Raw genomic sequence first — 26,711 nt, forward strand, 5'->3', positions numbered from 1 at the left:
AGGTCTTAAGAACAAGAACAAGACCAACATATGCATCCATGAATTCAGAACATCTATCCAAGATGAAAGAAAAATACCATCACCAGCACATGAACCACCAGGAAAGCTCAATTTACCAGAACAAAGACTTGGCATCCATCACATTGACCAGGTGCAGGTGTTCATGTTTACACACCCAACAGATCCCTCCCAACCACCTTTACCAGATGGAACCATGTAGCCTATGCTATACAAAAATATTTGCAGCCTTGGAAATATTCCAAATGGTGTCTCTACGCTCACCATTAGTGGTTAGTGCTAACCCAAAATGTCAGACTATAGCATAGGCAAGCAAAATATCATATAATAGTCCTTAACCACCTAGAGGAAGTTAGATTGGCTCAGGTAGGTCCTAAGCCAAAGGATCCTATGGGCTTCACTCATCTGAACAAAGCATAGGCCTTCTGCTTTGTTCTTCAGCAAGTACACAAGTGCAAACATCAAGGCCTCCTGTGAGTACCCAGGAAAGGACATGACACAACCATAAAGATCTGCATGGACCTCATTGTGCTGAGGAGCTTTCAGGGCTTCTGCAACAGAGGCAACCGCAACAATCATACCATGCATCAGCTGGTATTCTTCCTCACCCAACTTCCTCCTTTTACCACCTCTCCCTTCCTTATCATTAGAACTCTTAGAGGTGTCCAGCCCATTGGAGCCTACATTTTGCTTACCAGAATCACCCTTATTCCCATCTAAATTAATTGTCTCTGTTGTAACATCCCCCCCTCAAGGTGTCCAAAGTCAGTTGGTACACCTAAAGGTTCATTGGAACCCATGGCAAACCTACCAGTAGCCTGACTAGACCCAAAAATAGCCTCCATTTGGACATAGTTCTCAATTGGGGTGTTCAAGAACTTGGCATCAGCAGGATGATCCTAGTTGGGCAAAAGATTGTGCAACAGTTAGAGAAAAGGGTAACTATTAACCATAACAGTGAGATATATTTAAGCTGTGGCCTAACCTTAGTGTGCCCTATCAGATGCTCCTCCTCAAGGACTATCATATGATGGTCCTCATTCCAGAGAGCACCACTGAGATCCTTGAGCCTAGCAATCTTAACCCACCTCTGCCTCCACTTGCGCAGGTGGTTATAAATTTGGTTGATGGTAACATTCACTTCAGCAAAATCAGAAACCATCCTAGCAACTTGCCTAACATGCACTTCCTTGAAGCCTTTGTCAGTTTTGACCCCTTGCCCAACCAGATCATGAAACCTCCTGAGCATGAAGGCTGACTGAACACTGGTCCATTGCATTGGCCCCCCAGGCTGGGCTCCATTGGGTGGAGGGGCTGCTGGGGTCCCTTCCTCCACAGCAGCCACCCCACCCTCGGCCCCTGCCTCATTGACAACACCAACCACATCCTCACCCATCACAACCATGTCCTAACCATCATACCATAACAAAAAGAAACACCAAAGCACTTAGAAATCAAACATGAAAGTAAGTACTGCATGCAAATATCATACCAAGTTGTATTGTTCATGATTGCAGTTACACATCATAGCAAAGTACCAAGGTCTCAGAACATATTACAAATTCATCAATGCTACTTAACAGTACATGACCCCAAGTACTTAAGTGCAATGAAACTCTAGAAGATCCCCTATTTTGCCACATTTGTGCAGCCCATGCATCCCTTTGTTGTGCCCAGGTTCCATTATCAGGACTATGTTCTGGCTCAGGGGGGGTATCAGTGGAGTTAGGAGTCCAAGCAGCTTCAATGGGAACATGTTCATCTTGTCCATGCCTAAGTATCCAATTGTGCAGAATACAACAGGCAAAAACCAACTTAACTTGGGTTTTGTAAGGATGGAAAGGCTTGTTATCAAGGATTCTGAATCTATTCTTTAAAGCACCAAAGGCCCTCTCTACTGTCACCCTAAGAGAAGAATGCCTTAGGTTAAACAACTCTTTTTGATTTTGTGGCCTATTTGAACCAAACTCCCTCAAGTGGTACCTTGTACCACGATATGGCGGCAGGAACCCAGGCCTGGCTGCATATCCAGCATCCACAAGATAGAATTTCCCTAGACAATGTAACAAATGGAGATGGTTTATCAGTTTAGTGTGTGCAAGTATTGTTGGCATGTGTGTATGTGAGTTATGGTACCTTGTGGGACTGTAAGACCATCTGCCCTTTCAAGAGCATCTGATAAAATCAGAGCATCATGTGCAGATCCCTCCCAACCAGCAAGCACATATGTGAACCTTAGATCAAAGTCCACTGCTGCCAGTACATTCTGAGTGATGGTGTGCTTCCTACCTCTAAAGGCAGCTTGCATCTTCAAAGGCACTCTCGCTAAGACATGTGTCCCATCAATTGCTCCTATGCAATCCTAAAAATAAAAAGCCATATTAACAGGTTGCTACCATATGGGTCAGGTCAATTGGTTTGCAATTAGGAAAGGGCCACCAACCTTGAAATATGGGTTCCATCTCCTGCTGCCAAGGATCCTAGGATGGACACTAGTGGATGGTGGAACAATCAACTCATTTCTCAACTCACCAACTGCATACAAGACTTGATGAAAGAACCTACTGATAGTTTCAGGTGACCTCCTAAATGTCATGTTAATGACCCTGAACCTTTGGTTGTGTCCCACTACATGCAAGAACATTGCTACCTGTTCTTCAACAGTGGCATGGATGCTATCCACAACCAACTCTCTAGACCGAAATAGGTCACACAGTTGGAAAAAAGGCGTCCTTCTCATCCTTAGCAGGTTGACACAATGCACATCATCAGATTCATAAATGAATCTGAGGTTGCTATTCCTCTCTCTATCCCTCTCTGCCATGGGACCATAGGTAATAGATCGAGCATCCTCACTTCTCCTTCTAAACCACAAGAAAAACCAAGCAGCAACAGCAGCAACAAGAGCAGCCGCAGCCCGGAGCCTACCTTGGAAGTCCATGTCTAAGAATACAATGCAATGTTCATTAGAGCTCAGTATACAAGAACTTAGGGTCATGTTGTTAAGCAAGCAAACATTCTCAACTACATTTTATCCTAGACGTGGCTGCCACACCCGAAGGTGCTCCTCCGGCGGCAAGGAACCATCATCGACCTAGGCACTTTACTTAGCTCACTAGGGCGTGATTGGTTGCAAAGCAGTAAGACATGATTTCAGGACACAAGAAATTAGATCGACAAATATACACGACAACCTTAGATCCGCATAAGAACGAACATAGGGTTCATGAAAACCATAAATGCAGATGCACAAACAACCTAGGGTTCATGAAAACCAACCAAGATGTACCGTCGGAGGACCGGCGGAGGCACAGGGTGCCGCCGGAGGACCCCGACCCACATATAGGATGGTACAAGAACCAAAAAAAAATCAGGTCGACCTCTACACATGTGAGAACCATAGACCTGCATTAGAAAAGTACCTAGGGTTCATCACAACCTTAAATCCACAAAAGGAGCGCACGGATCTGACAGAACAATAACCTAGGGTTCATCGACACCAACCAAAAAAATACGAATCGACAGATCAGCGGGGGAGAGGGGATGAAGCAGCGTAAAGAGGAGGGGGAGATGTACCGTCGCAGTACCGGCGGGGGCACAGGGCGCCGCCGGAGTACCTCGAGCCACCGGCGAACCGAGGTCGAACAGGAGGAGGAAGAGGAGAAGGCGCACCGGGGAGGAGGGGAGCGAAGAAAGTGGCCTGAGGATGGGAGGTCACCGTAACCTCCCGCGCCTTTAGCCCCGATACGGCGCCATCTCTCGCCCTCCGCCCAAATCTTCCCGCCAGCATCACGCCATCCCGGCTCGCGAGCGAAGGAGCCCTCTGGGCGGACGGGGTGATGCGGGATGGAGTGGGGGAAACGAACGGGGGGGGGGGGTGCGCCGTTTCGGTTCCGGGAGAGCAACCGAACACGCGAGAGTGCACGGGATGCTTCGGGGTCATGCAGCGGACGGTGGGACGCGGGCAACCAATCACGTCCATAGTGCAGGCAACGTACGTACTAGCCGGGAGTGTTTACAGGTGTCAGCGTGTAAACAACAAGACCGAACTATGCATTCACCGTTGAGTCCATGTTTGTGTTGACTGGCTCCCCTTCCTGCTGACTTCTGGACTGACCCCAACCAGCATGCGGCCAACGACCGGTCAAACTAGCATCCGAATATTATCTAATGTGACCTTTCTAACACCCCTTTAATCCATCATTAGCAAACGGTTACTGTAGCACCACATTATCAAATCATGAACTAATTAGGTTTAATAGATTCGTCTCGCGAATTACACTCCATCTGTGCAATTAGTTTTGTAATTAGTCTATATTTAATATTTCTAATTAGCATCCAAACAACCGATGTGACTTTAACGTCCTGGAGCCAAACCAAACATGGGTCCATGAGTTTGACCGGTCGTTGCCGCATGCTGGTGGGGGTCAGTCCAGACTGTCAGTCAGCAGGAAGGGGAGCCAGTCAACACAAACATGTGGGCGCAGCGCAGACGACCGACCCGACTGACAAACAGCTAGCTGCCGAGTGATCAGTTGGGTGGTGCATGAGCGGTGGTCCACCGACGAGACGACGTGCGATCCCCGGCCGGCCATCAAAGCCGGTCGCTCTCGCCGGCCTGCTTAAAATTTAAAACCAAATTGAATCACCCGATGATTAGTATTGGTCGTTTTGGTTGACCCTGCAGAGATTTTATTTGTACATGTAAAGATATATACTGCAACCGCTAATTGGAAGTTGCATTTGAAACCAGTGATGATGCCGATGGCCTGAGACGGACACATTATTTGGGCGGCTGGCTACACATGAATGTCGGCTCACACAATGCAGGACCGACGGACGCGGTTGCTTCCTGCACTGCCACGCTTGCGCGCCTACAGTACTGCATCGTGTATTTTTTTTTCTTTTGACCGAACGGAGCACGTGCTCAGTGTTTTGATCTTTAATCTGGACTAAAGTTTACGTCACATTGAATATTCGGAGGCTAATTAGGAGAATTAAATATGAGCTAATTATAAAACTAATTACATAGATGGAGGCTAATTCGCGAGACAAATCTATTAAGCCTAATTAATCCATCATCAGTACATGTTTACTTAGCATCATATTATCAAATTATGAATTATTGATGTGATAGGAAATTTAGAAGGTACTAAAGAAACAAACGGAGCCTAACGTAGAAGAAGAGTACAAGTGCACGGTCTGGCAGACCACGTAAAGGCCCCAAAAGAGGAACAATGGAAAGCACGCAGCTAGACGCCTATACAACAAGAGCAGCTAGACGTCCTCGTCAAATACACCATCCAGTCAGTATTCCATAGGCCATAGTTCGACGAACAATACGAGCAGCATTGTGCAATATACTCTGGTATATACTACACAAGCATTGCTAGCTCCGCACATATATAAAAACTATAGAAAAGGCATTGCAGGTACTATGGATCAGATTAACCCCAACGCGGTGCAGTTGCAGAACAAAGGTTGCAGGCTGCTCCAAGCGTTGACCTTACCAGGCAGCACCCTTTTTCCGCCAAGGCTACAAAGGTTACAAGTGGATCAGCCTCGGAATACGTGCATCCACCGAGACCAAGGCCTTGTTCACCCCTAAATCCCAACTTTACACTATGCAAAAAGAAGATTCCCATCACATCAAATTTGCGGTACATGCATGGAGTACTAAATATAGACGAAATTAAAAATTAATTGCACAGTTTTGTTGTACTTTGCGAGACGAATCTTTTGAACCTAATTAGTCAATGTTTGAACAATAATTCACAAATACAAACGAAACGCTACAGTGTGCTTACAGTGATTTTGACACTCTAAAATTGGGCAACTAAACATGGCCCAAGGAGGGTGACTGGGTGGCAACAAGTGTACGATGAGACGAAGGGGATCGATGACCAGACCGGGGGTATATTCCCAGCTTCCAGCTGCGCATGAAGAAACCACGTTGTACTGATGTTGTTGACCGGTAAGGAAACAAAGAGGCCAATAGCATCCCAGCAGGAAACTTCTTCGAAAATCCTGTGTCTTCAATTCTCGCAGCGAATCGGCCTCCTTTGATGTAAACTTGTGCGTCTTCGCCGAAGAGAGCCTGCGCACATCCCTTTGTTTATCACCATATCTTACCTGCACAGCCAAAAAGTGATGGATGTTACTTGGCAGTACGATGAATCCAACACCGATAGGCTGAGAAAAGCATGGACGAGCCCTTGAAGACACGCACATAGGACAGGAGCGGCCTTTTAGTTTTGTTGCTTCATTCTTGCCTCTGCTGCTCAATTGTCGCCTTCAGTAAGCCTCCCTCCACCAGCAAGAAATGGTGGTATATCCTCCTAGCTCCTGCATGACATATATATGTATATATTTCTTTATATATGAATGTATATAAAGAGCTTGCGTCTTCTCTGGTGCTAGGTGCTACCTGGAGTATAGCACAATAGCAAGCCCTTGCTGCACATGGCTGTGGCCAGCGCCCGCAGTTCTCCCCATTCCGACTCATCGCCGTTGCCACCAGTGTCACCTCAGCCTGTAGCCGAGAGGTTGTTCATGCGTGGAGGGAGCGGCCGCTCACCGGGCAGTAGCAGCAGCAGCAGCAGCAGCAGGAGCCCCAGCCTCAGAGAAATTGACGAGGAGGCTGCGGTGGTCATCAATGATGGCGGTGAGAAGCTCTACGTGGCTGTTGGGAAGGACTTCAAGGACGGCAAATCCAGCCTCAGCGCAGCTCAGAGCCTTGGGCTCCTCGGCGGTGGTCTCAGCCTTGTCCTGCTGCATGTCCACCAACCTGCTGACAGGATTATGAGCGGTAAATAAACCATCATCTGTTGATTTGTTTAAATGTCACTTCGTATCTAGCTCTTGTTCTTTTCTAGAGCCTAACTCAAATTACAGACGCAATAAGGCCCTAGTGCAATTTTCAGTCTCCAGTTGTTATGTCCGTTAATGTTGCAATCACTTTCATTTCAGAGAGATAATAAGCCATAGCCATCTATACAATTGGATTAGCGTAATTGATTTGACCCACATCTCCTATTGGTTATTCCTTCTTTTTTTTTCCCCTTTAACGGCCCATCTAGGGGGAGAGCAGCCTCGACTAAAGTTCCATTGAACTTAACACTGATTGTTCCACGCTGGCTATGTACAAAGATTGCACACACTGATACACATACATGGAATTAACATCGCTACATGTTTTCTCTCTGTTAATTGCTCCTTAGGATTATGCAAGGTTCCTGCAAGCCAGCTAGAAGAAAAGGAACTTAAAGCATACAGAAAGATCGAGCGAGAGGAGATGAACACACTTCTCAACCAGTACATGACATACTGCAGGCTGTATCTCAAGGTCAGTCAATCAGTAGTTCTATTTCTTATGCCATTGCAAAGTTTTACTTCTCAAAGTTCCTATACCTTTAACTCTGCATGCTGGTCAACTTGGGATTATGTCCAGGGGAAAAGAACAAATTTTTAACTTACCATGAATTCATGCAAGGCCTAGTTGAAAAATAATTAAGTGACGCACATGGAAAAAAAATTAAATCATTTAGTAATAAGAAATATGCTAAGCTAACATTTCTTCTTTTTTACCTTTTCCTTTCTCACTAACCAGGAGATGTTTGTATTTCTGTTATATGTCATCCCACTAAAACACTTAACTTTCCAGGTGCAAGCAGAAACACTGGTCATTGAGAAGAACAATGTCCCAAATGGCATTGTCGAGCTAATTAATCAGCATTGCATCACAAAGCTTGTCATGGGAATGTCTTCCTTCTCAACGTATGCAGAGATGCAATTATTCATATGTTACAATGAGGCTGCATCATAAATCATATATAATTTATTCTAAATTGCATATTACAGACATAAATGCACCACCTTTCTTTTATTGGAATACCAGGGCACCATATGAGTTATGCAATTATTATGTTACAATTTGTTAATTTCTGCATCTGTCACTTTTTCATGTTAATAAGGCAACAGGATTGACAAATGATATAACCAACAGAAAGATACTTCTTGGTTCTTTTGCTAAAACAAAATATCTGTAATGAAATCCAGTGCTTTTGTTTCGTGCATACTTGTTACATGGTAAATGGCAATCACAAGGTGGCATTGATAAGCAAAATATGATTTATTAGTTATCATCACCCCGTCTAAATTAAAGGTCAGCTCTTGCACTTAATGTAGAATACTAAGTTCTTTATGTTGACCATTAATTTCCATGAACAGGAAGAGGAAAGTACCCAAGTCAAAAGTTGCAGCCATCGTGCATCAACAGGCCAAACCGTATTGCCAGATCTCCTTCATTTGCAAAGGGTCTCTTGCTTGGACTAGGTATGAACCCTTCATGTGTCCCTGCAGCATGCAAGCCAATTATATAGCAATCCCAACTCAAGCAATGACTCACCATTATTTTTTGGGCAAACTGGTAAACCAATTTTGTTGTGGTTCATATAATTTTCAGGGATGCCAATCTGGATTCTATAAAAGCTGATTCACCCAGAAGCAGTTCTGCAAGCACTCTGTCAGATGAACCTGAGTTACCTGCAAGATCAGTGTCACTGCCACCTGGGCATCCTGGTTACATGGGCTCTCCTGATCAACAATTCCTTCCTCGACGGTCAAACTCAGTTAGTTATCCCTCACCAGGATTTATAGCAAACAATGTGGAGAGGATGTTGCATATAGCGCAGCACTCGATACATGTGAAACCAAGAAATTGCTCTCCAAACTCCAGCCTTCCAAGCAATGAAGGGTCCTCCTCATCGAGTCTAAAGGACTCAGACAGTATGGATGGATCACCCTTACCAGCTTCAGTAGTCAGCTCTGAAGAGCAACAAATGTCCATGGTAAGTCATACAAGACCGAGTAGTCATTTTAGTGTTAAGCTGAAACTAACTGCTACGTGTTAAAAAGAAGTTAAAGTACGAGGTGCCCCTGTGCTGCAACGGATCTTAAAGACATAAGTGCTACATGTTCTAAACTCTACCAGATGATCTATTCATCATTCGCAGATAATTATTCTTAAATGGAGACATTGCATGTAAAACTTCCAGCATCAAGCCATAGAGATTTTCATATCCTTAGATATATGACTGTAACTGTGGACAGATGGTTAATCCTCTACAATGGATCTTGCGTAACACATGTAAAGGCATAAATTAGCAGTAACAAGATGTAGGTACCAGGAAAGTACCCAAATCACCATCATGACATTAAAATGGTGTTAAACCAAAGGCAATAGCTCTGGAGCATGACCAACGGCCATAACTAGTTCTAGTTTCAAATCTCCTTTCTCTGTATTAATCTAGGAACAAAGCCTCTTGAAGTTTTGGGAATGCTGACTCGGGATGATAAAGTAATGTAGCGTTGTCTACATGGATGTAACTCAATGTTTACATGTGGGAGAACTCCCTTTGTTATGATTATTGGTGTTATCTGGTGTCAAAATGCTCGCTTTTATTGAGAACTTAGAATGTGTTGTTTGCTCTATCATACATTTGCAATGGGCATGGAAGATTTTGATCAGTAAAGATTTTTGCTTTTGCAAAAGGTACTTACGGTAGTTGGATAATGCTCTGATATTTATTGAACTCAAAGCAGATCATAATCTTTATAGGTGGAAACTAGCATGCAAAATGAAGTGTTTGAGCAGCTGCAGCAGGTCCGCAATGAGCTAGAACACTCAAGAAAGGAAGCATCTGAGGGCCGGCAGAAAGCCGAAAGGGATCTGTTTGAAGCTTCCAGGATGGTATTACTTTTGTTGTTGGCTAAATTTCTTTTGTTTTATGTTCTTGTTGCTTAATCATAATGTTATATGCTCACCTTTATCTTTGAATAGAAGCAATCTTTTTTAAAAAAAAATATTCAAGTGTCAGCAAGGTTTATGAGCATTCTTTTTCTTGACCAATAACTTTTGTGCAGTTCAAAGCACGGGAAAATTCACTCCTGAAAGAAAAAAGGGAGGTAGATGAAAGACTGAACAAAGAAAAAGCATTTCTTGAAAAAGAGAACTTCCAGATATTCAATGAACTGCAGAAGGCAAATGAGCAAAGGGCAGATCTGGAGAATAAGCTTCTCCAGACCAACTCTCTGTTGGAACAGCTCCAACAGCTGCAAGGAGAGCTGCAGCGTGAGAAAGAAGATGCTCTAAGAGAAGCTGAAGAGATGCGCAAACTATATGGAAACAGCGATTTTATCTCTGCTGGTGAAGTTTCCTTGACAGAGTTTAGTTACAGTGAGATTCAAGAAGCAACCAAAAACTTTGATGAATCTATGGAGATTGGACATGGTGGATGTGCAAGCGTCTACAAGGGTTTTCTCCGTCATACCACTGTAGCCATAAAGAAGTTCAACCGAGAAGGCATAGTAGGAGAGAGAGAGTTCAACGATGAGGTAATTTTCAACAACTTCAAATGTAAGCTTATTTGAATGGGAGGAAACATGTATCTAAACCTGCGATTTTCGTAAATAATACAGGTGGAAATTTTAGGTAGGATGAGACATCCGAACCTTGTCACTCTCATAGGAGTGTGCAGAGATCCGAAAGTGTTGGTTTATGAATTCTTGCCAAACGGAAGCCTAGAGGACCGTCTCCAATGCAAGCACCACACTGAGCCACTCCCATGGAGAATGCGCATCAGAATTGCTGCTGACATCTGCACAGCACTTATCTTCCTCCACTCCAACAAACCAAAAAGCATCGCGCATGGTGATCTGAAGCCTGACAATGTCCTCCTTGACACTAACTTTGTTGGCAAGCTAGGAGACTTTGGAATTTCACGTTCCTTAAATCTGACAAACACCACTGTCACCCCTTACCACAGAACGGACCAAATAAAAGGCACACTAGGATACATGGATCCAGGGTACATTGCTTCAGGGGAGCTCACAGCGCAGTATGATGTCTACTCCTTTGGAGTCGTACTGCTGCGGTTGCTAACTGGTAAGAGCCCCCTAGGCCTTCAGAGTGAGGCAGAGGCAGCCTTGAGCAGTGGAGTCTTGCACGAGATACTTGACACCTCAGCAGGGGACTGGCCTCCTGAGTTTGCTGAAGAGTTGGCAAGCCTAGCTCTGAAATGCTGTAAGTATGAAAGAAAGGAGCGCCCTGATCTTGCAAAAGAGGCATGGGGTATCCTGCAAGCTATGATGAATGAACCAACACCTTCTTCATCACTTCCTCTGGAGGCACCATCATATTTCATCTGCCCGATGACACAGGTCAGTTAGCCACTGTTGAAGCTGACTATATGTTATCGGTTCAAAAAATCTCTAGTACTCATCACGGGTAGAATAGATGAAAAATAAATCTCCACCAAGTCAATATTGCTAGCAAATCAAAGAACCAAAGCAACTGAATCATGTAATGTCTCATGTGACTCAAACTCATCATGGTAATAACATACAACTCTTAAAATTCAGCTACCGCACTAACGCTTTATTTCCTTTTGAGCAGGTAGTCTGCATCATAATTGCATCCACCTGAATTTGTGTTGTACTTTTGGTTCCAACTAATATAATGTTGCATTATTGCATTGTTTCAGGAGATCATGCGAGATCCGCACATTGCTGCTGATGGATTCACATATGAAGGGGAGGCTATAAAAGATTGGATCCAAAGGGGGCATAGAATGTCCCCCATGACATACCTTAATTTCCCACACCATCAGTTAATTCCTAACAACGCCCTTCGTTTCGCAATTCAAGAATGGCAAACAAAACAGCAGCAGTAATTTTGAGTTTTTGACACTACATTTGGTCTGCACTTTGTATCATGTTTGTGAAGTGAGACAAGTAGTTCCCAAGTGTGTACATGTACATTCTAGGAAGCATTTTTTTTTTACTTAACCAGCCAATATTTTACCAAATTTTGGAGCTCGGAAATTAAGCTTCATGAACATGCCAGTGTGAGGGCTCACACATTTGGGATGAATTGATATGTAACATGATGTAATATATTAGCAAGAAGATGCAACGTTGCAATTGTCAATAGATGTTTGTGCCCATTTCTCTCCATTTTTGCAAAGTTAAAAGATCGCTCACAACAAATGGACAATCGGATGAATCGAAAGCTTTTGATTAAATGGTAAATGAATACCCATCAGCATGGTGATTTCTGATTTTGAGAAATTAAATACGAGCAATGTGATTTTATAGCTAGAAATGGTGTCGTTATTTGATATGCCGTATTCGAGCATTGAAGTTTGAAGATGGTGGCACGAAAGGGACTTTGGTTTGATTGTGTGCACTGAAAAACAAGTTGGTTTTCAAGAATCAGGAACGGGGATTATCGAGCGTGATTTCCCTTCCCATGACTTGCTGGATAGATTAGCTTACACAAAAGTTACATTGTTCCATGGAGCATCGGCATGTAATCAAGCTTATGCAAAAGTTAAGAGAAGCAGTATGAAGTCTAGCGCATACCGTCGAACACCTGGCGGGCGGCAGCGTCTTGTCACTCCCCGGAGTGGCCGCCACATAGGTGGACGCCCCACCGCGTCAGATGGAGCTGTGCAAGCCGCGGAGCTCCGCCACCTGTTGGAGGAGGGAGGGCGGCGACATCACATCCATTGCTTCCTTCAGCGGGGGAAGATGTGGCCTGTGGGTTGCTGATCGATGTTCGGAAATTCATTAGGATCCATCTGCCCACAACTGACAGGTGGGACCGGTACCATCCGATTCGTCGTGGCGGCCATGCATCCCCGATTCCCCGCCAACCGGTACCATCCGATTCGTCGTGGCGCCCATGGGTCCCAAATGCCCAAATCCAAGCTTGTGCCTCCAGTTCTCGGCCGCTGCAAGCTTTCGGGCGTTCCCGGCCATCCATCATCTGGCGCTCATGCAGCGGATCCATGAACGAAACCCATACGAAGACCTTAAACTGAAAATGCGGCAAAACCAAAGAATATTTTTACTTTAAGTATAAAATCTCTGTAAATGTTGTTTCTAACGATACTTAGGATCATATTAAATATTAATGCAAAACAGTAAATGTAGTACTCAAGCAACTAATTGACCTCATATTCTATTGAGAAGCATCCTCCTTTTGGTATTCCTTGAAATGAAATTCTCAATTATATCTTCATACCTAATCTTTTCTAAGATATCATTTTCAAGTGCTATTGTCGCCATCGAGTCTTCAACAACTTGAGTTTAGAAAGACTCCTCTCACCGGATGCAACAGTCACAGGGATTAATCGTGCGATGGATTGCAACGAAAGAAGTCGAACCGGCAAAATCAATCAACAAGGGCATTCGTGCGTGTGTATTGGCTATTGGGCTTTCATACGTACATGTGCAGCCTTTTTTATATTTGATTAAGCATTGTCAATTAGTACTAATTGAAGATTTGGAGGTCCTGAACCGTCGTCCATGTTGTACCTGCTAGCGTACGGGCCTGAGCGGATCCAGTGTGAGGGCTAAGAGCCGCACAGGTAGGGCTTGTTTGGATTGAGATCTGGCAAGCAGCTTGCCGGCAGCGATCTCAACCCCAGACGACTAAAATCGGACGTCTGAGAGCACTGCCTGGGTCAGGCAACTCCAAGCCCAAAGCAAACAAGTCCTTAATGAAGCCCCTTAAAAATTTCAGCTAGGGATGAAGAGCAGGAGGATCAAAAGGATGAGGAGAAGGAAGAGAAAGAGAGGAGGAGGGGCAAAGAAGGGCAAAATAAGCACTCTTTTCCTTAAGTTGTGGATCCACTATTGTTCATACCTCTTGGATTTGGAGCGCCTACCTCGGTGCCACCGGCCGCCAAGCGTCTCCTCTATGTGGGTTTGGTACTTTAGGCCCCATTTGGCTGCAAGAAACGTTTCAATTTCTTCTCAGAATCACTAGAATCCCTACCAAACGGTATTTTTTTTGAAGCGTTTCGAATCAGAAATGGGAGAAACGTTTCACTTTTTTACACTATAAGGGAGAATCAGGCAAAAGGGTGTTTCACCCGTTTCTGATTCACTTCCTTCTCATTTGAACTATCATCCTTTATCAAAATTAGAATCTATCGAGTGAGCCAAATGATTTCAGTGATTCACCGAAGAAACGTTTCAAGGTAGAAACTGAATCCGAAACGTTTCTAAATGAATCCGGAACCGTACCAAATGGAGCCTTAGTAACTGGTAGATACGGCAAGATTCTCACGATTTTTTCAAGACAGTTCTCACGATCTTCCTAGTGTTTTAGAGTGGTCCATGATTAATAGTTTTCTTTATTTTTTATTCTCAAATTGACAAAGCTTTTTAACCTAAATGAGGCAACGATTTGGTGTTGGCCGGCGGTTTTTCGATTGAGAAATGTAGGGTGATTCTTTTGATGATAACATGTTTTTCGTCTTAGAAAATTTATATCCCAAACAGACTAGAAAACTCCCGATCGACCACTTGACAAGGAATTATTATGAAAAAAAAATTACAATGATGTTGCTTTGTTGTCTTTTTCGATGAATATGCACCTTCTGTAACAACTAGGATACCAACTTTGAGAAAAGATGGATGGCATAGCACTATTGTTGACACAGACTCGCTTTACAATTGATCAACCGACCATCATTTAGTTCACAAATAAAGAGTTGGATAGGTGGATCGAACATATTACTTGTTGCATTGTTCTTCATCGTCGTACTCTCTCTAATCAACGAAACATCAAGAAGACACCGCCTTTGTGACTTTTATCCTGGTGGAGAATATTGTCATTGTCAAGAGTCCCATTCCAAACTTATGCCTCTCGTAACCGCATCGTTGTTGTCAAGACGCGCTTACAATCACAAGTCGCCGTGACATGACTGGCTTCTTGTGGTTTTGGCGCGCTGTTTTCCTGACCTCCTTGTTGGAGGTATGCCCTAGAGGCAATCATAGAGATGATGATATTCCATTTGTATCCATGATTTGTATATTGTGTTCATTGAATATTCATTAAAGGCTACTTGAATTGATTTGCAATTATGTGAATTGTATGTGAAACTCTTTACTTGTATGGTTATTCTAAAGTTGTCCCTAGTCGGAGTTCATGTGAGGACACACATGAATATTAGACTAGCACATGTATTAGTTGATGACTATGTTTCACAAGTCATGGACATGGAGATGTTGAACTAATAATGTGGACACATGTGGAGACATGTGTTAGGACTGACCCAACACGAGAAGTAGTTCTCTCTTTAAACAACATATACGCTTTGTCCTTAGACCTGAGATTGTCGCATGTATTCTAGATGTGGATCGACCTACTTAGGGGCTATCAAACGCTACGCCGTAACAGGGTAGTTATAAAGGTAGCTTTCGGGTTTGTCAAGAAGCATGCTATGAGACATGGTCAATCAAGATGGGATTTGCCCCTCTCTGATTGAGAGTGATATCTCTGGGCCCCTCGAGTGATCGGATCCGAAAATGCATGGCCATGTTACGTACGGTTAAGAGTTAACCTACAAAGGGATTCCGAATCAAAAGATCGAGAAAGAGCGGTCGGCTTGAAGCTAGACCAAATATCGTGAGGCAAAGGGAATAGCATGTATATTATGTTGTGATGGTTCGTCTGATATGATCTTCGTGTGCGTATAGGAGTTGGCACGTCTTGCTAGAGGCCGCTACCGACTATTGGGCCGAGTAGGAGTACTCGGGCCATGTCTATACGTATCCGAACCCATAGGGTCACACACTTAAGGGGCTGGAAGCCCAATTCGGATCTGATCCGAGTTGGATTAGGTTTAGGAGTACTAATGGGCCTCGGATCCAGAGGCCCATCAGGAACCTCTATAAATAGAGGGGTGGGGGCGCCCTAGGGTTTACACCTTTTGGCGAAACACATCTGCCGCGCCTCCCACGCCCTCGCCTGTTGCAACTCGCGGATCTAGCAGTCCGGCTTACGACGCTTCCTTCCCGCACGTGTGGATACCTTGGAGGTGTTGCGCCTGCTGCACTTGGACGAGCCATCGACGAGCCGCCGACGAGCCACGACGAGCCGACGACGAGCCGCGGCACCGGAGGCGATCTTGCTGCACGTGGACGAGCTGCTGAGGAGCTGCTGGACGTGATCGACTACGTACGACTACGTTGATCGACTACGTACGACTACGTGATCGTCTTCACTGCACCGACGCATATCTACATCTTCCGCACCAGTAGTGTGTCGAGTGGTAATCCCGTGATCCTTATACGGCAGTTCTTCCTGGTTATACGCGGTAGAAATTTTGATTTGCGCTAGCGTAGCCTACCTCGTATCACAACACTCCTGTCCACGGATCACCGTGGTCAATCTCCATGCATCTTCCCGATCCGGAAGGAATAAGGTAGACCTGAATGGAAACAAAGGCAAACCGACGAAACATCCCGACTAGACGACGACGTCGTGAACCATGCGAGAGAGGCCAGGCCATGCACAGGCCGGCGGCCAATTTCCACGCGTTTCCTCGGGTCGCTTGCAGGAAACCGGACGGTAGATTCCTTAGTTCCTTTTTATTTCATCTTTTTTCTGTTTCTCACATACAGCACTTCTCAGGCAGCTGATCTGATTTGCTACCTACTCCTAGTATTCTGTACCACGTAGCTGATCGAGTGCGTAGAGAGTGAGGTAGTGGAGTGAGAATCACTGTAAACGCGTCGAACGTTTCTTGTCCACGTAACACCCTAATTTTCAACTTTTGCAAATTAATAAAATTTGTTAGAATTTACAAGAATTTAATTACTTAAAGATTTAAGGACTTTCTAAGGTTTTATTTAATTTTTTGGGCATTTAAATCTTTTCTAAAATGAATCATAGGAGTTAATTATTGCATTCAGGCGCATTGATTTTGGTCGTTTGAATTCAAATTTGTATTTGAATTGATGTTCGAATCCTGTTCAAACAATAGGAAAACCTTTTCTTTTTCTTTCTCTTTCTTTCTTCTTCTTTTGGCTTGGTCCTTCTTTTCGGCCCAGCCCGCAGCAGCACCTCGCAGACAAGCCAGCCCAGCTCGGCCCAGCTCCCGCGCCTCCTCCGCACCGACCCGCACCCAGTGCCTCACCCGATGATAGGTGGGCCCGCCTGTCATCCGCCACCTTTGGCCACCTGCGCCCGATGCGAACTCGGCGTGGACTCGAGTCCGAGCTCGAGTCCCGGTCGCACCCATGTCCGCCTCCGGCCTTGGGCCCGCACGCCTAGGCCGCCTCCCCAAGCCTATAAAACCCACAGCCGCTTCCGCAGCCCCCACCGAACCCTAACTCCGCACCCTCGAGCTCTGCAACCCGCCGCCTTCCCGTTGACGAGAGCACCGCCCGGAGGTGAGGAAGCCGCCCGTGAAGATCTCGTGCGCTCCCGTGCCCTTTACCACGTCTCTGGGTTCGCCGGAGTCGCCACTCCGCCGCCGAGCCGCCTCTCCGAGTTCACGTCGCCGTCGCTGCTCCAGCCACCGCTCCGAGGACCTAGATCGATTCGCCGTGCACCCAGCATTGTCCCGAGCCACTTCCCATCAAGGATCGTGAACCGCCGCTCGAGCTGCACTCATTTCCGGTGAGGCAGCCGCCTACCGCCACCACGCGCCGCCGCTCTCCGTCGCTCGCAGCACCGCCACTCCCGCCCGTCGCACCGCAACCGCTGGATCGCGAGCCTACAGCTCAGACTGAGTCAATCGGCCGGTGTACCGATCAACTCGGGTCAATCCGAGTCAACCTTGGCTATTTTGCAAAAGAAACCCCTAGCTTTCCAGTTTTTGCGCCCGCAGTTTTATAGTTCAAAGATCATTAGAATTAGGTCATGTTTCTTTTGTTTAAGCCCTTAGCCTTTACAGTTTTCGTGCCCGAAGTCATGCTTAAACAGTGTTAAGTCATATCTTTAGTGTTTTAAATCCGTTTTAAGCGATTCTTGCGTCTATGAGTTCATGTTGGTGCATAGATTAGTTTTATGGTCTTGTTTTGCTCTGTTACTACTATTTTATGTAATGTTTTCTTATTTAGTCCTTTGTTTGCTCGTATGTACTTGCTTGACGCGCATAGAAGGACCGCAGTTTGAGGAATTCAAAGAGTAAGGCTTTGAAGACTTTGAGCAGCAAGAGCAAGTTCAGGAAAGTCAGTCGTACCCTTGATCATAATTTGATCATATGCAATCTTTACTTTTATGTTCTATACACATATGCTATGCACTTTAAGTATATAAACATGATGGGTTATATTTAAGGTGTGCCTAATTTTATCCCTACACCTTGATCAACCTGGGTTTATATGATGTTAGGTAGTTCTTGCTTAGTTTCTCTAACTAGGTACGGTGGTATTAATGAACCAATGGTTAAACTTTTTTTATTTATGCTATACCTTCTATTAATACAAGAGCACTATGCTTAATTGGAACATGGAGAACCACCCGGGAAAATAGTGCAACCACAAGAACTACACAGTTCTGGTCTTAGCCAATTAATTAGAAACTCTAGTTCGTAGTAGCTTTACCCGAAAGGGGTAAGAGGGGGAGACAGTAGTTGGTGTATAGCCCGGCCCTCAGATTGATCTGCTCTATGGTAGCTTCGCAGTTTGAGAGAGGTTTATGTATTGTGTTGATCATGAAACCTTAGCGAGCTATCCATAATAGGGAACCTTTGTAAATGCCTCGTAGCGTCCCTATACAATCACACCTCGGAAGTGTGATATTGTGCCTGACCTGCATAACATGGTTGGGTCTACAATTTTTTTGAACTTTTACGCGACTTGTGGGTAAAGATGTACAACCTCTACAAGTGTAAAACTGTTATAACAGTCGTGCTTATGGTTAAGAGCAGACTGGACCCTCACATGATTAATTTATCAGAAGTTGAATTAAATTGGTGTTATTTATTGCTGTTATCTTTATTTATGTTCATGCTCAACGTGGGTGGTAACAACTTGTTGCTAATAAAACTTGACCAACCAATTAAAATGCCGAAATGCTATTAAACCATAGCCTATCCTTGAATAGCCTTACACTACACATTCCTCACGCTTGCTGAGTACCAACCATAAGTGTGCTCACCCTTGCTAAAACCGCTGCTCAGATCAAGTCAACTTTTAGGAGGTTCTTCAAGATTTCGAGGAGTTCTAGGCGTACGTGTGCCACCAGTCAACTGTCTGTGGAGTCGTCGTCATCGTTGGAGTTCCGCTGCTAGAATAAAGATTCGTTTTGCTATTCGTATTAAAGACTTTTGATCATGTAATAAATATAATACTATCTTTACGTTATGGCACTATCTATAGTATTTACTAAAGTTGTTACATGTGTGAAACTTGATCCTAACGCACATATAATTTATTCATCTGATTTTGCCTTTAAAACTGGGTGTGACAATCCATCTTACAGTTGGTTATTATTACATCATCATTTCCCTTTTTTTTTCCGTTTGATACTCCGGCAAATATGTAGTAGTAGCGTGTGCATCGTGGAGAGAGCTTGAAAGGAACTGCACCGTTGGCCGATGCAAGTGCAAGAAATTCACCGGCATTCGCGAGAAACGACGGTGTCGATCACTTTACGACTTGAAGTCGCCGCTCACGATAATTTCCAAGCACGCTCGAGTGTCTTCTTGATACAAATATACAAATATATACATAGCTCTTGTGCATATTCTTGAAAAAAATAGTGAGTATTCTCGGAAAAAAATAGTGAGTGACACTGCCTGCCTGCTGTATGTCTCACCTCACAATAATTACTAATGTTATTTAGCCATGCATGTCATGTGCCTATTGCCTATGGAAATTTTCTGTCCGTTTTATGTGTCCCACGTACTCCGTATTTGACTCCTTTCGTCCTCTAGGTGACTAAATTCGATTCGTAGAGGATTGAAAACCTGAATGCAAAATCACGTTTCACTTGGGGTAAACACACACTTGAATTGTTATGTCTGTGAGTTTGCCTATACTTATCAACGCGCCTGAGCTTCATGGAGTATACTTATCAAAATATTATTCTAATCGCACACGCTGCGTGCGAACATATGTAATTGCGTGTGTGGAATCAGATTGACGCGCAAACTAAGGTAGTACATGATCAATTGCAAAATCATAGTGACACACTCACAAGTCACACACATCATCGTGAAGGAAAGGAAAGTGACCACCTGATGAACAGTCAACGGCAATGCAGATTACGCGTCTTCATGTCAACCCCGCCTGCTTGTGCCATTAGTAGTACTGAACTAGTCAACTGAATTATGAAAAAAAATAGCCAAGTGCAAGCGATTTATTACCCCGGCCCGTTGAGAAATCAAGCAAAATGGTAAATGTCAACAGCCCGTATTAGTTGCAGTCCACTTATGTAATTACCACAAACTTTACTGCTACCTCAAATTTGGTCTGTTTTTGCACAAACAAATTAGTACATTATCCACAGCTAAACCACTGTATGTACATGTATTCCGTATCAATTAGTGTCACGAATCAGTAGTCATCACAACTAGTTCTCACAATACAGCCACTATTATGTTGCCGTTGAACCGGTTGTGAAGTGATGCAGCCATCACAACTAAGTCATGGACTCATGGCTGTGAGTGCATTGTCCTTGTTCATTAATTGTTCATGTGCACCGGCAAGCATGTATATAATTTGTTCCTTAGTGTCAAAATATACTTGGATACACAACTAACCAATGTTTATACTAATCAACGCGTCTGAGCTCCATCGGGTATACCTATCAAATAATATACTAATCGCAAATGCTGCCTGCGAATGTATGTAATTGCGTGTGTAGAATCAAATTTGGCGACCAAACTAAGGTAGTGCGTACGTCATCAATTTGAAATTAAAGGAAAGGAAAGTCCGGAAGTGGCCACTTGATCAATTGCCAATGGCAATGCGGCGGATTTATTACCCCGTTGAGAAATCAAGCAAAATGCTAAAATGTCAACAGCCTGTATCAACTGCAACTCGCTCATGTAATTACCGCTTTACGACCGCAGAATTGATTTTTGTTTTTCACAAACAATTTAGTATTATCCACACCAAGGTCAGTCTGTGTGCACCAAAACTTGGAACTAGTTAATTGTGACGGTTGAGTGTCATGGGGATGAAACTCCTCTCACATATTATGAAACTCCACATTCTCTCTCCTCATTAAGACTTTGTCAAGTCAGCAAAATTGCTAATATGGTATGAAATTTAACGTCCATAAAATCTTCCACACCCTCCATGAAACTCCCACTGAGACTATTCTAAATTAAATTAAATAGTGTAACCTTAACAATTTTACTTGGGATCATGTGGCCCTATAATGTATCACGGTCCAACTCAGTTTTTAAATATTTTTTAGCTCATAAACGTATAAAAATTTCAGCTCAGTAAAATTTTCTATCTAAATTCTAGGCCCTTTACTATACACAATTTTACTTTCAAAAGAAAACATATGTTAGATGCTGCACATCCTCAAAACTCATGATCAAGCAGGCACTTTTCTTCCTCGCAAAAAAAAAAACTATATTATACTCCTTTGTCCTTTCTACTACGACGCGTGAATTGAGGAAAGTAGGGGGAGAAAAGGAGATGGTGATTTTAAGCACTGTATGATGAGTGCAACATACACTAGAGAATTTTCTGCGTGTTGGGCGGGTAGATGCCAAATGCCATTATAAATGGGTACAGGGGCCAGAAATGGCAGGCAGGACCCTGACAAGAAAGCCAACCGCCCGCCGGCCGCCGGGACAGACAGCTCCAAGGCAGCACGGGCCAAAGAGTAGAACGAAGCAGCCGCAGCAGCACACGGACATGGCTACTGCCACGGCCGGCTCCTCCTCGCCGCCCACGCCTCACGCCGATGATTCGCCGGAGCCGTCGCTCGCCGGCGAGAAGGTGTACGTGGCCGTGGGGACGGAGGTGGCCGAGTCCAGGGCCACGCTGCTATGGGCGCTGCACAAGTTCCCTCGCGGCGCCGGCGCCGGCGCCGCCTCCTTCGTGCTGATCCATGTCTACTCGCCTCCCAAGTTCCTGCCCTGCCGTACGCTCATCATCCCCTTCTTCCGATGTTTCTTCTCCGCTGTTAATGGAAGGGTCTTTCTGTTCTCCACTGCAAATGGAAAGATCTTTTTTTTTTCAGGAGATGGTATTGTGACTGTTTTCTCATGCCGATCGTTGTGTTACAGCGTCAATTCGTGTAGCTTCACGGTTCAGTTGTCTATTTGAGGAGCCAAATTGAACTTATTTAACTTATCTAAGCATCTAACAGCTTTCATGTTCCAATATTCCTGCAAATTCACTTGCACTAGAGTTCCACTACTGTGTGGTTGTGCAAGCCCAATTAACTCAAGAGGGGAACCTCGTTTGGGGTTGCAGCACCATTCGTACTAAATTGGGCTCTGTTTTGGCATCAATATATAGTGACTCTCAGATTCCTGATTCTAATTTTCATTCCATATATATGAATGCAATGTTTTGATGTTTATGCTCCAACGTTGTGCGCAGTGGGTGCCAGGGTTCCTGCTGCCCAGGTTGAGGAGCAGGAGCTAGCTGCATACAAGGAGATGGAGCTACAAAGAGTCAATGACAGTTTGGATCAATACCTACACTTATGCGCACAAGGAAAGGTCTGCTACTCTGCTTATTCCACATAGTTAGTTATGATATCCCCATTTTCAATTCTAGAAATGGATAAAGTGCAGAATGATCATTTGCAGCACAAATGTACTGATGCATGATTTATATCGCAGTATGTCATCAGACTAATCCATCATTTTAACTTACTGCACTATAAATCTCGCAGATACATGCTGAGAAGTTGGTGGTTGAATCAGATGATGTTGCACAGGGACTAGTGGAGCTCATTTCTGAGCATCATGTTACCACGCTTGTTATGGGTGCAGCAGCTGATAAGCATTATACAAAGTATGTGGCAAAGTTCTTAATGCTATTTATATTGTAGTAACACTTCTTTGTATGATAATTGTAGATAAGCACTATCTAATCATAGCAAAGACCAATGTATTTGAAAGATTGTGTTTTAATACATATTCTCCAGAAAAAAAAAGTTGGTTTCTAGTCTATGGGATAAACAACTAGTCTATGCTTTGCATAGGAAGGAACTTTTGTGTTCCTACTGCTTCAGTACATTTTTAACTCTGAAAAATAAGTTATTTTCTATTGATTTGCTAAAACCTAACTCCTGGTTTCAAGTGTTCAGGAAAATGAAGACTCTGAAGTCCAGGAAAGCACGATTCGTAGAACAACAAGCACATCCTTTGTGCAAAGTTTGGTTTATTTGCAAAGGAACACTGATTTACCGTAGGTATTGTTGGTGAGCTGAAGATACACTTTACTTTTGTGCTTGCAGTTACAATGACAGTTCCTAGGCTGCAGTCTATTTGCATATGTGAAATGAGTAAAAAAGTTAATGTACTTTCTTGAATCATACATGCCTTGATATGAATTTGATTTTTTTCCCTCTACACTAGGAAAGCTGTTCAGCTTAGCCATGAAGAAATGCAGGAATGCAGACAAAGCTCTGGGGTCAGACATTATTCAGTGGAGAAATCAGCAAGTTTATCAGAAATGTGGTGTGTTGCAAACACATGGCTATGCAAATCAATCGGGGAACCACAGATTGAAAGGACTAAGTCAGACCCATTATACATCAGTGGGAAGGTAATGATGGCGCTGAAATTATGTCAAAACTTAAAATCAAGCAACGAAGCAGCTATGTTTATTTCTTATTAAGAAAACATTCGAGGCTGTTTGGTAAATGATAATCAATATGCATAACTCCTGGCATATGATCCATGATGAAACAGTCAATGATTCAACCTGCACCTAAAACATGGTCCGTGATGGAGAATTTAGTTGGCAGATACACTAAGATGATCTTTTAGATCATACCACTTTAGCTGGTGGTCCATCACCCCTTGATCTTCAAACCTAACTTCTAGAATTGCAGTGTCTTAACAGCACTGGCTTACCTAGTCTCGTGCATCAGCAATGTCTAGTTTGTAGTTCAAAAGTGGACAAAAAACATGATGTGTGAAATTGATCTCTTACAGGACAATATTGAAGAATCTTGTGAGCCCTACTATAATTTCCAGAATATCCTCAGGGAGCTAGAGAATGCAAGGCAAGAAGCTTATGAAGAGAAATGCAGACATGTGAAAGCGGAACGAGAGTTATTTGAGGCTTTACAGAAAGTAAGTATCTTAATTTATAGTTATCGTTCACATTGTATTGACTATATCTTAAGAGGACTTAATTGACTTGCATTGTTGTTTGCTAGTGAGGACTTGACTGGAAGTAATTCTTTTTTACTGTGAACGCAAAGTGCTTTAAGAAACATAATGGTGGATTAAAAAGCTGGAGACATTGTTCTGGATAAGTAGCAGCTACAGGTTTGAAAAAGTTCTTTATGTCTCACATTTTATTTCCTCAACAGGCACAAGCCTCCGAAAATTCATACTTCCGCGAAATGAAACAAAAGAATGAACTGGAAGAAAAACTTACAACAATAATGGAAGAATTTGAGAGCCTCACAGTAAGGGTTGATGAACTTTGTGCGGAACTTCAGGGGGAACGTGAACAAAGAATGGTCCTGGAGAAGAGAGGTGAACATGCTGACCGTATAATCAAGGATTTGATGTTGCAGCGGGACAAAGCGCTGAGAGAGACAGAAACGCTACGTGCAAGGAAAGGAGAGTCTACTGCAACTGAAGAGGGGATGATGCACATAACAGAGTTTCCCTACTCAGAGATTAAGGAAGCAACTAACGACTTTGACCACTCAATGAAGATTGGAGAAAGTGTATATGGAAGTGTATACAAGGGCTTTCTTCGGCACACCAACGTAGCTATAAAGAAGTTGAATCCTGAAACTACACAGACACAGTCGCAGTTCAGTCAAGAGGTTGAATTCTCTGTTTTTATCACTTGCCTTCATATAAACTGAATTAACATTCTGTTGGTTCAAATAAATTACTGTCTTGCAGATCCTGAAAATTTTTCTTGCTTTTGCTTGACAGGTGGAAATTCTCAGTAGGGTGAGGCATCCAAACCTTGTTACTCTTATAGGAGCATGCAAGGATGCTCAAGCCCTTGTTTACGAATACATGCCAAATGGAAGCTTGGATGACCGTCTGGCTTGCAAAGATAATTCCAAGCCTCTTAGTTGGCAGTTGCGTACCCGCATCGCTTCTAACATTTGCTCTGCACTAATTTTCCTCCATTCTAATAAGCCTCATAGCATTGTTCACAGTGACCTCAAAGCATCTAACATTCTTCTTGATGGAAATAATGTAGCTAAACTCAGTGGTTTTGGTGTAAGCCAAATATTAACTGATCAGTTCAAGGCCACAACTACTCTATATCGTCATACCCACCCGAAGGGTTCTTTTGTGTATATTGATCCTGAATACCTTATCTCTGGTGACCTGACACCCCTATCTGATGTATATTCTTTTGGCATCGTGCTCCTACGCCTTTTGACTGGAAGATCAGGATTTGGTCTATTGAAAGAAGTGCAACAGGCTATGGAAAAGGGTTGTTTGCAAGCAATATTAGATTCATCTGCTGGTGAATGGCCTGCCATGTATGCTGAGCAGTTGGCTGGGTTGGGTTTGAGATGCTGTAAAATAAGAAGGAAAAATCGTCCTGACCTGCAAACAGAGGTTTGGACTGTACTTGAACCAATGTATAGGTCTGCTTCGGTGATGCTATGTTCATTGTCATTTAAATCAGTATCAGAAGACCTTGGTGGTGTGCCATCCTACTTCATCTGTCCAATACTGCAGGTGAGTTTTACGCGAATATAATTTCCTTACTTTCTCAAAAAAAAATTCCTTAATGTGATTCCCTCCTTGTTATGTTTACGATTGGCATATTACCACATCCATTTCCCTATTTTTTACCTTAAAACATTTAGCTGGCCTTAAGTTTCTCTTGAACTTTTCTTTTCCATTGTTTATTCTAGTCATTATACAAAAAGCATTGCCATATCCAGAATTTGTGATTCTGATATTGTTCTACATGTTTCACCTTTGCATTTATGTGTTACAGGATGTCATGAGGGACCCTCTAATTGCGGCAGATGGTTTTACCTATGAAGCCGAGGCTATAAGGGAATGGCTGGACAGTGGTCATGGGACATCACCCATGACAAACCTTGAGCTACCCCACCGTGATCTTTTGCCGAACCATGCTCTCCGTTCTGCAATTCAAGAATGGCTGCACACATATGGAGATTAATATACCTGCCTCATTAGGAAACATAAAAGGTGTTACTATGGGAATTTTCACGTTTTGGTTCAAATGTAAATTAAATCCGAAGGATTTGAATTTGATTCTGTCCTACCCACCATGGCCTTAGCAAGGATGTTATCGTCCATAGCATGTTATGCTGTAACTGTAACACATACCCAATACTACAAGAATGAAGAAATATAGTGGGTTATGTAAATGAAATGTAATGAACTGGGATCCAACTGCTTCATTAGTGCCATGCTATTGGACAGGAGTTTACAGAATGAAAACTGTTTTGGTGATCACATAATTGTAATCCCTGTTCTGAGTTAATGGCAAACTGGCCATGCATACTGCTTGAGTGAATATTAAATATATGTGGGAGGGACCTTTCTGATAAATGGTAAATGGAAGCAAAATGACTGTCTGATTGAACTATCAACTTCAAAATGTCTGGTTTCAAAAACAAAGTGTCAACTTCTAATGCAGTAAATGTGGGCATATTAGGACTTAGACATTCCGAATATATCTACCGTCGTGTCACATTGAGACATTCCGAATAAATC

At 43.5% G+C, this 26,711-nt stretch overlaps 3 protein-coding genes and 1 long non-coding RNA gene across 4 annotated transcripts; 2 read left to right on the plus strand and 2 right to left on the minus strand.

The window, feature by feature from the left end:
* Positions 1-360: 360 nt before the first annotated feature.
* LOC111256375 lies at positions 361-2,959 on the minus strand. The gene is made up of 7 exons (XM_022824279.1): positions 2,462-2,959; positions 2,155-2,380; positions 2,002-2,071; positions 1,557-1,791; positions 1,004-1,426; positions 830-917; positions 361-698 (listed from the first exon to the last, which is right to left on the minus strand). Exons 1-7 carry the CDS (start codon positions 2,957-2,959, stop codon positions 361-363), a joined length of 1,878 nt encoding a protein of 625 aa, XP_022680014.1.
* Positions 2,960-5,740: 2,781 nt separating this feature from the next.
* Positions 5,741-6,584, minus strand: LOC105913679. Its single transcript, XR_002676547.1, has 2 exons — positions 6,446-6,584; positions 5,741-6,363 (listed from the first exon to the last, which is right to left on the minus strand). It is a non-coding gene; the product is annotated as an uncharacterized LOC105913679 (long non-coding RNA).
* LOC101767654 (U-box domain-containing protein 33) lies at positions 6,447-12,023 on the plus strand. Its single transcript, XM_022824613.1, has 9 exons — positions 6,447-6,826; positions 7,239-7,363; positions 7,682-7,794; positions 8,248-8,352; positions 8,483-8,867; positions 9,638-9,769; positions 9,943-10,413; positions 10,498-11,238; positions 11,562-12,023. Exons 1-9 carry the CDS (start codon positions 6,481-6,483, stop codon positions 11,748-11,750), a joined length of 2,607 nt encoding a protein of 868 aa, XP_022680348.1. The 5' UTR covers positions 6,447-6,480; the 3' UTR covers positions 11,751-12,023.
* Positions 12,024-21,527: 9,504 nt separating this feature from the next.
* On the plus strand, positions 21,528-26,478 carry LOC101768608 (U-box domain-containing protein 33). The gene is made up of 9 exons (XM_004956173.4): positions 21,528-21,931; positions 22,396-22,517; positions 22,694-22,815; positions 23,111-23,224; positions 23,382-23,571; positions 23,964-24,104; positions 24,347-24,814; positions 24,930-25,697; positions 25,963-26,478. The coding sequence occupies exons 1-9, from the start codon at positions 21,589-21,591 to the stop codon at positions 26,149-26,151; spliced, it is 2,457 nt and encodes an 818-aa protein (XP_004956230.1). The 5' UTR covers positions 21,528-21,588; the 3' UTR covers positions 26,152-26,478.
* Positions 26,479-26,711: the final 233 nt, after the last annotated feature.

This window comes from Setaria italica, chromosome II (assembly GCF_000263155.2).
Source record: "Setaria italica strain Yugu1 chromosome II, Setaria_italica_v2.0, whole genome shotgun sequence".
Taxonomy (NCBI): domain Eukaryota; kingdom Viridiplantae; phylum Streptophyta; class Magnoliopsida; order Poales; family Poaceae; genus Setaria; species Setaria italica.

Excerpts from the sequence above, each read along its gene's own strand:
- LOC111256375 (XM_022824279.1), bottom strand. The coding sequence starts at position 2,959 with ATGGACTTCCAAGGTAGGCTCCGGGCTGCGGCTGCTCTTGTTGCTGCT. Across the intron at positions 1,792-2,001 it reads CCGCCATATCGTGGTACAAG|GCATGGACAAGATGAACATG; the intron begins GTACCACTTGAG and ends TTGGATACTTAG. Across the intron at positions 1,427-1,556 it reads TAATATGTTCTGAGACCTTG|GACATGGTTGTGATGGGTGA; the intron begins GTACTTTGCTAT and ends TATGATGGTTAG.
- LOC101767654 (XM_022824613.1), top strand. The coding sequence starts at position 6,481 with ATGGCTGTGGCCAGCGCCCGCAGTTCTCCCCATTCCGACTCATCGCCG. Across the intron at positions 6,827-7,238 it reads TGCTGACAGGATTATGAGCG|GATTATGCAAGGTTCCTGCA; the intron begins GTAAATAAACCA and ends ATTGCTCCTTAG. Across the intron at positions 9,770-9,942 it reads TGTTTGAAGCTTCCAGGATG|TTCAAAGCACGGGAAAATTC; the intron begins GTATTACTTTTG and ends ACTTTTGTGCAG.
- LOC101768608 (XM_004956173.4), top strand. The coding sequence starts at position 21,589 with ATGGCAGGCAGGACCCTGACAAGAAAGCCAACCGCCCGCCGGCCGCCG. Across the intron at positions 22,518-22,693 it reads ACTTATGCGCACAAGGAAAG|ATACATGCTGAGAAGTTGGT; the intron begins GTCTGCTACTCT and ends TAAATCTCGCAG. Across the intron at positions 22,816-23,110 it reads GCTGATAAGCATTATACAAA|GAAAATGAAGACTCTGAAGT; the intron begins GTATGTGGCAAA and ends TCAAGTGTTCAG.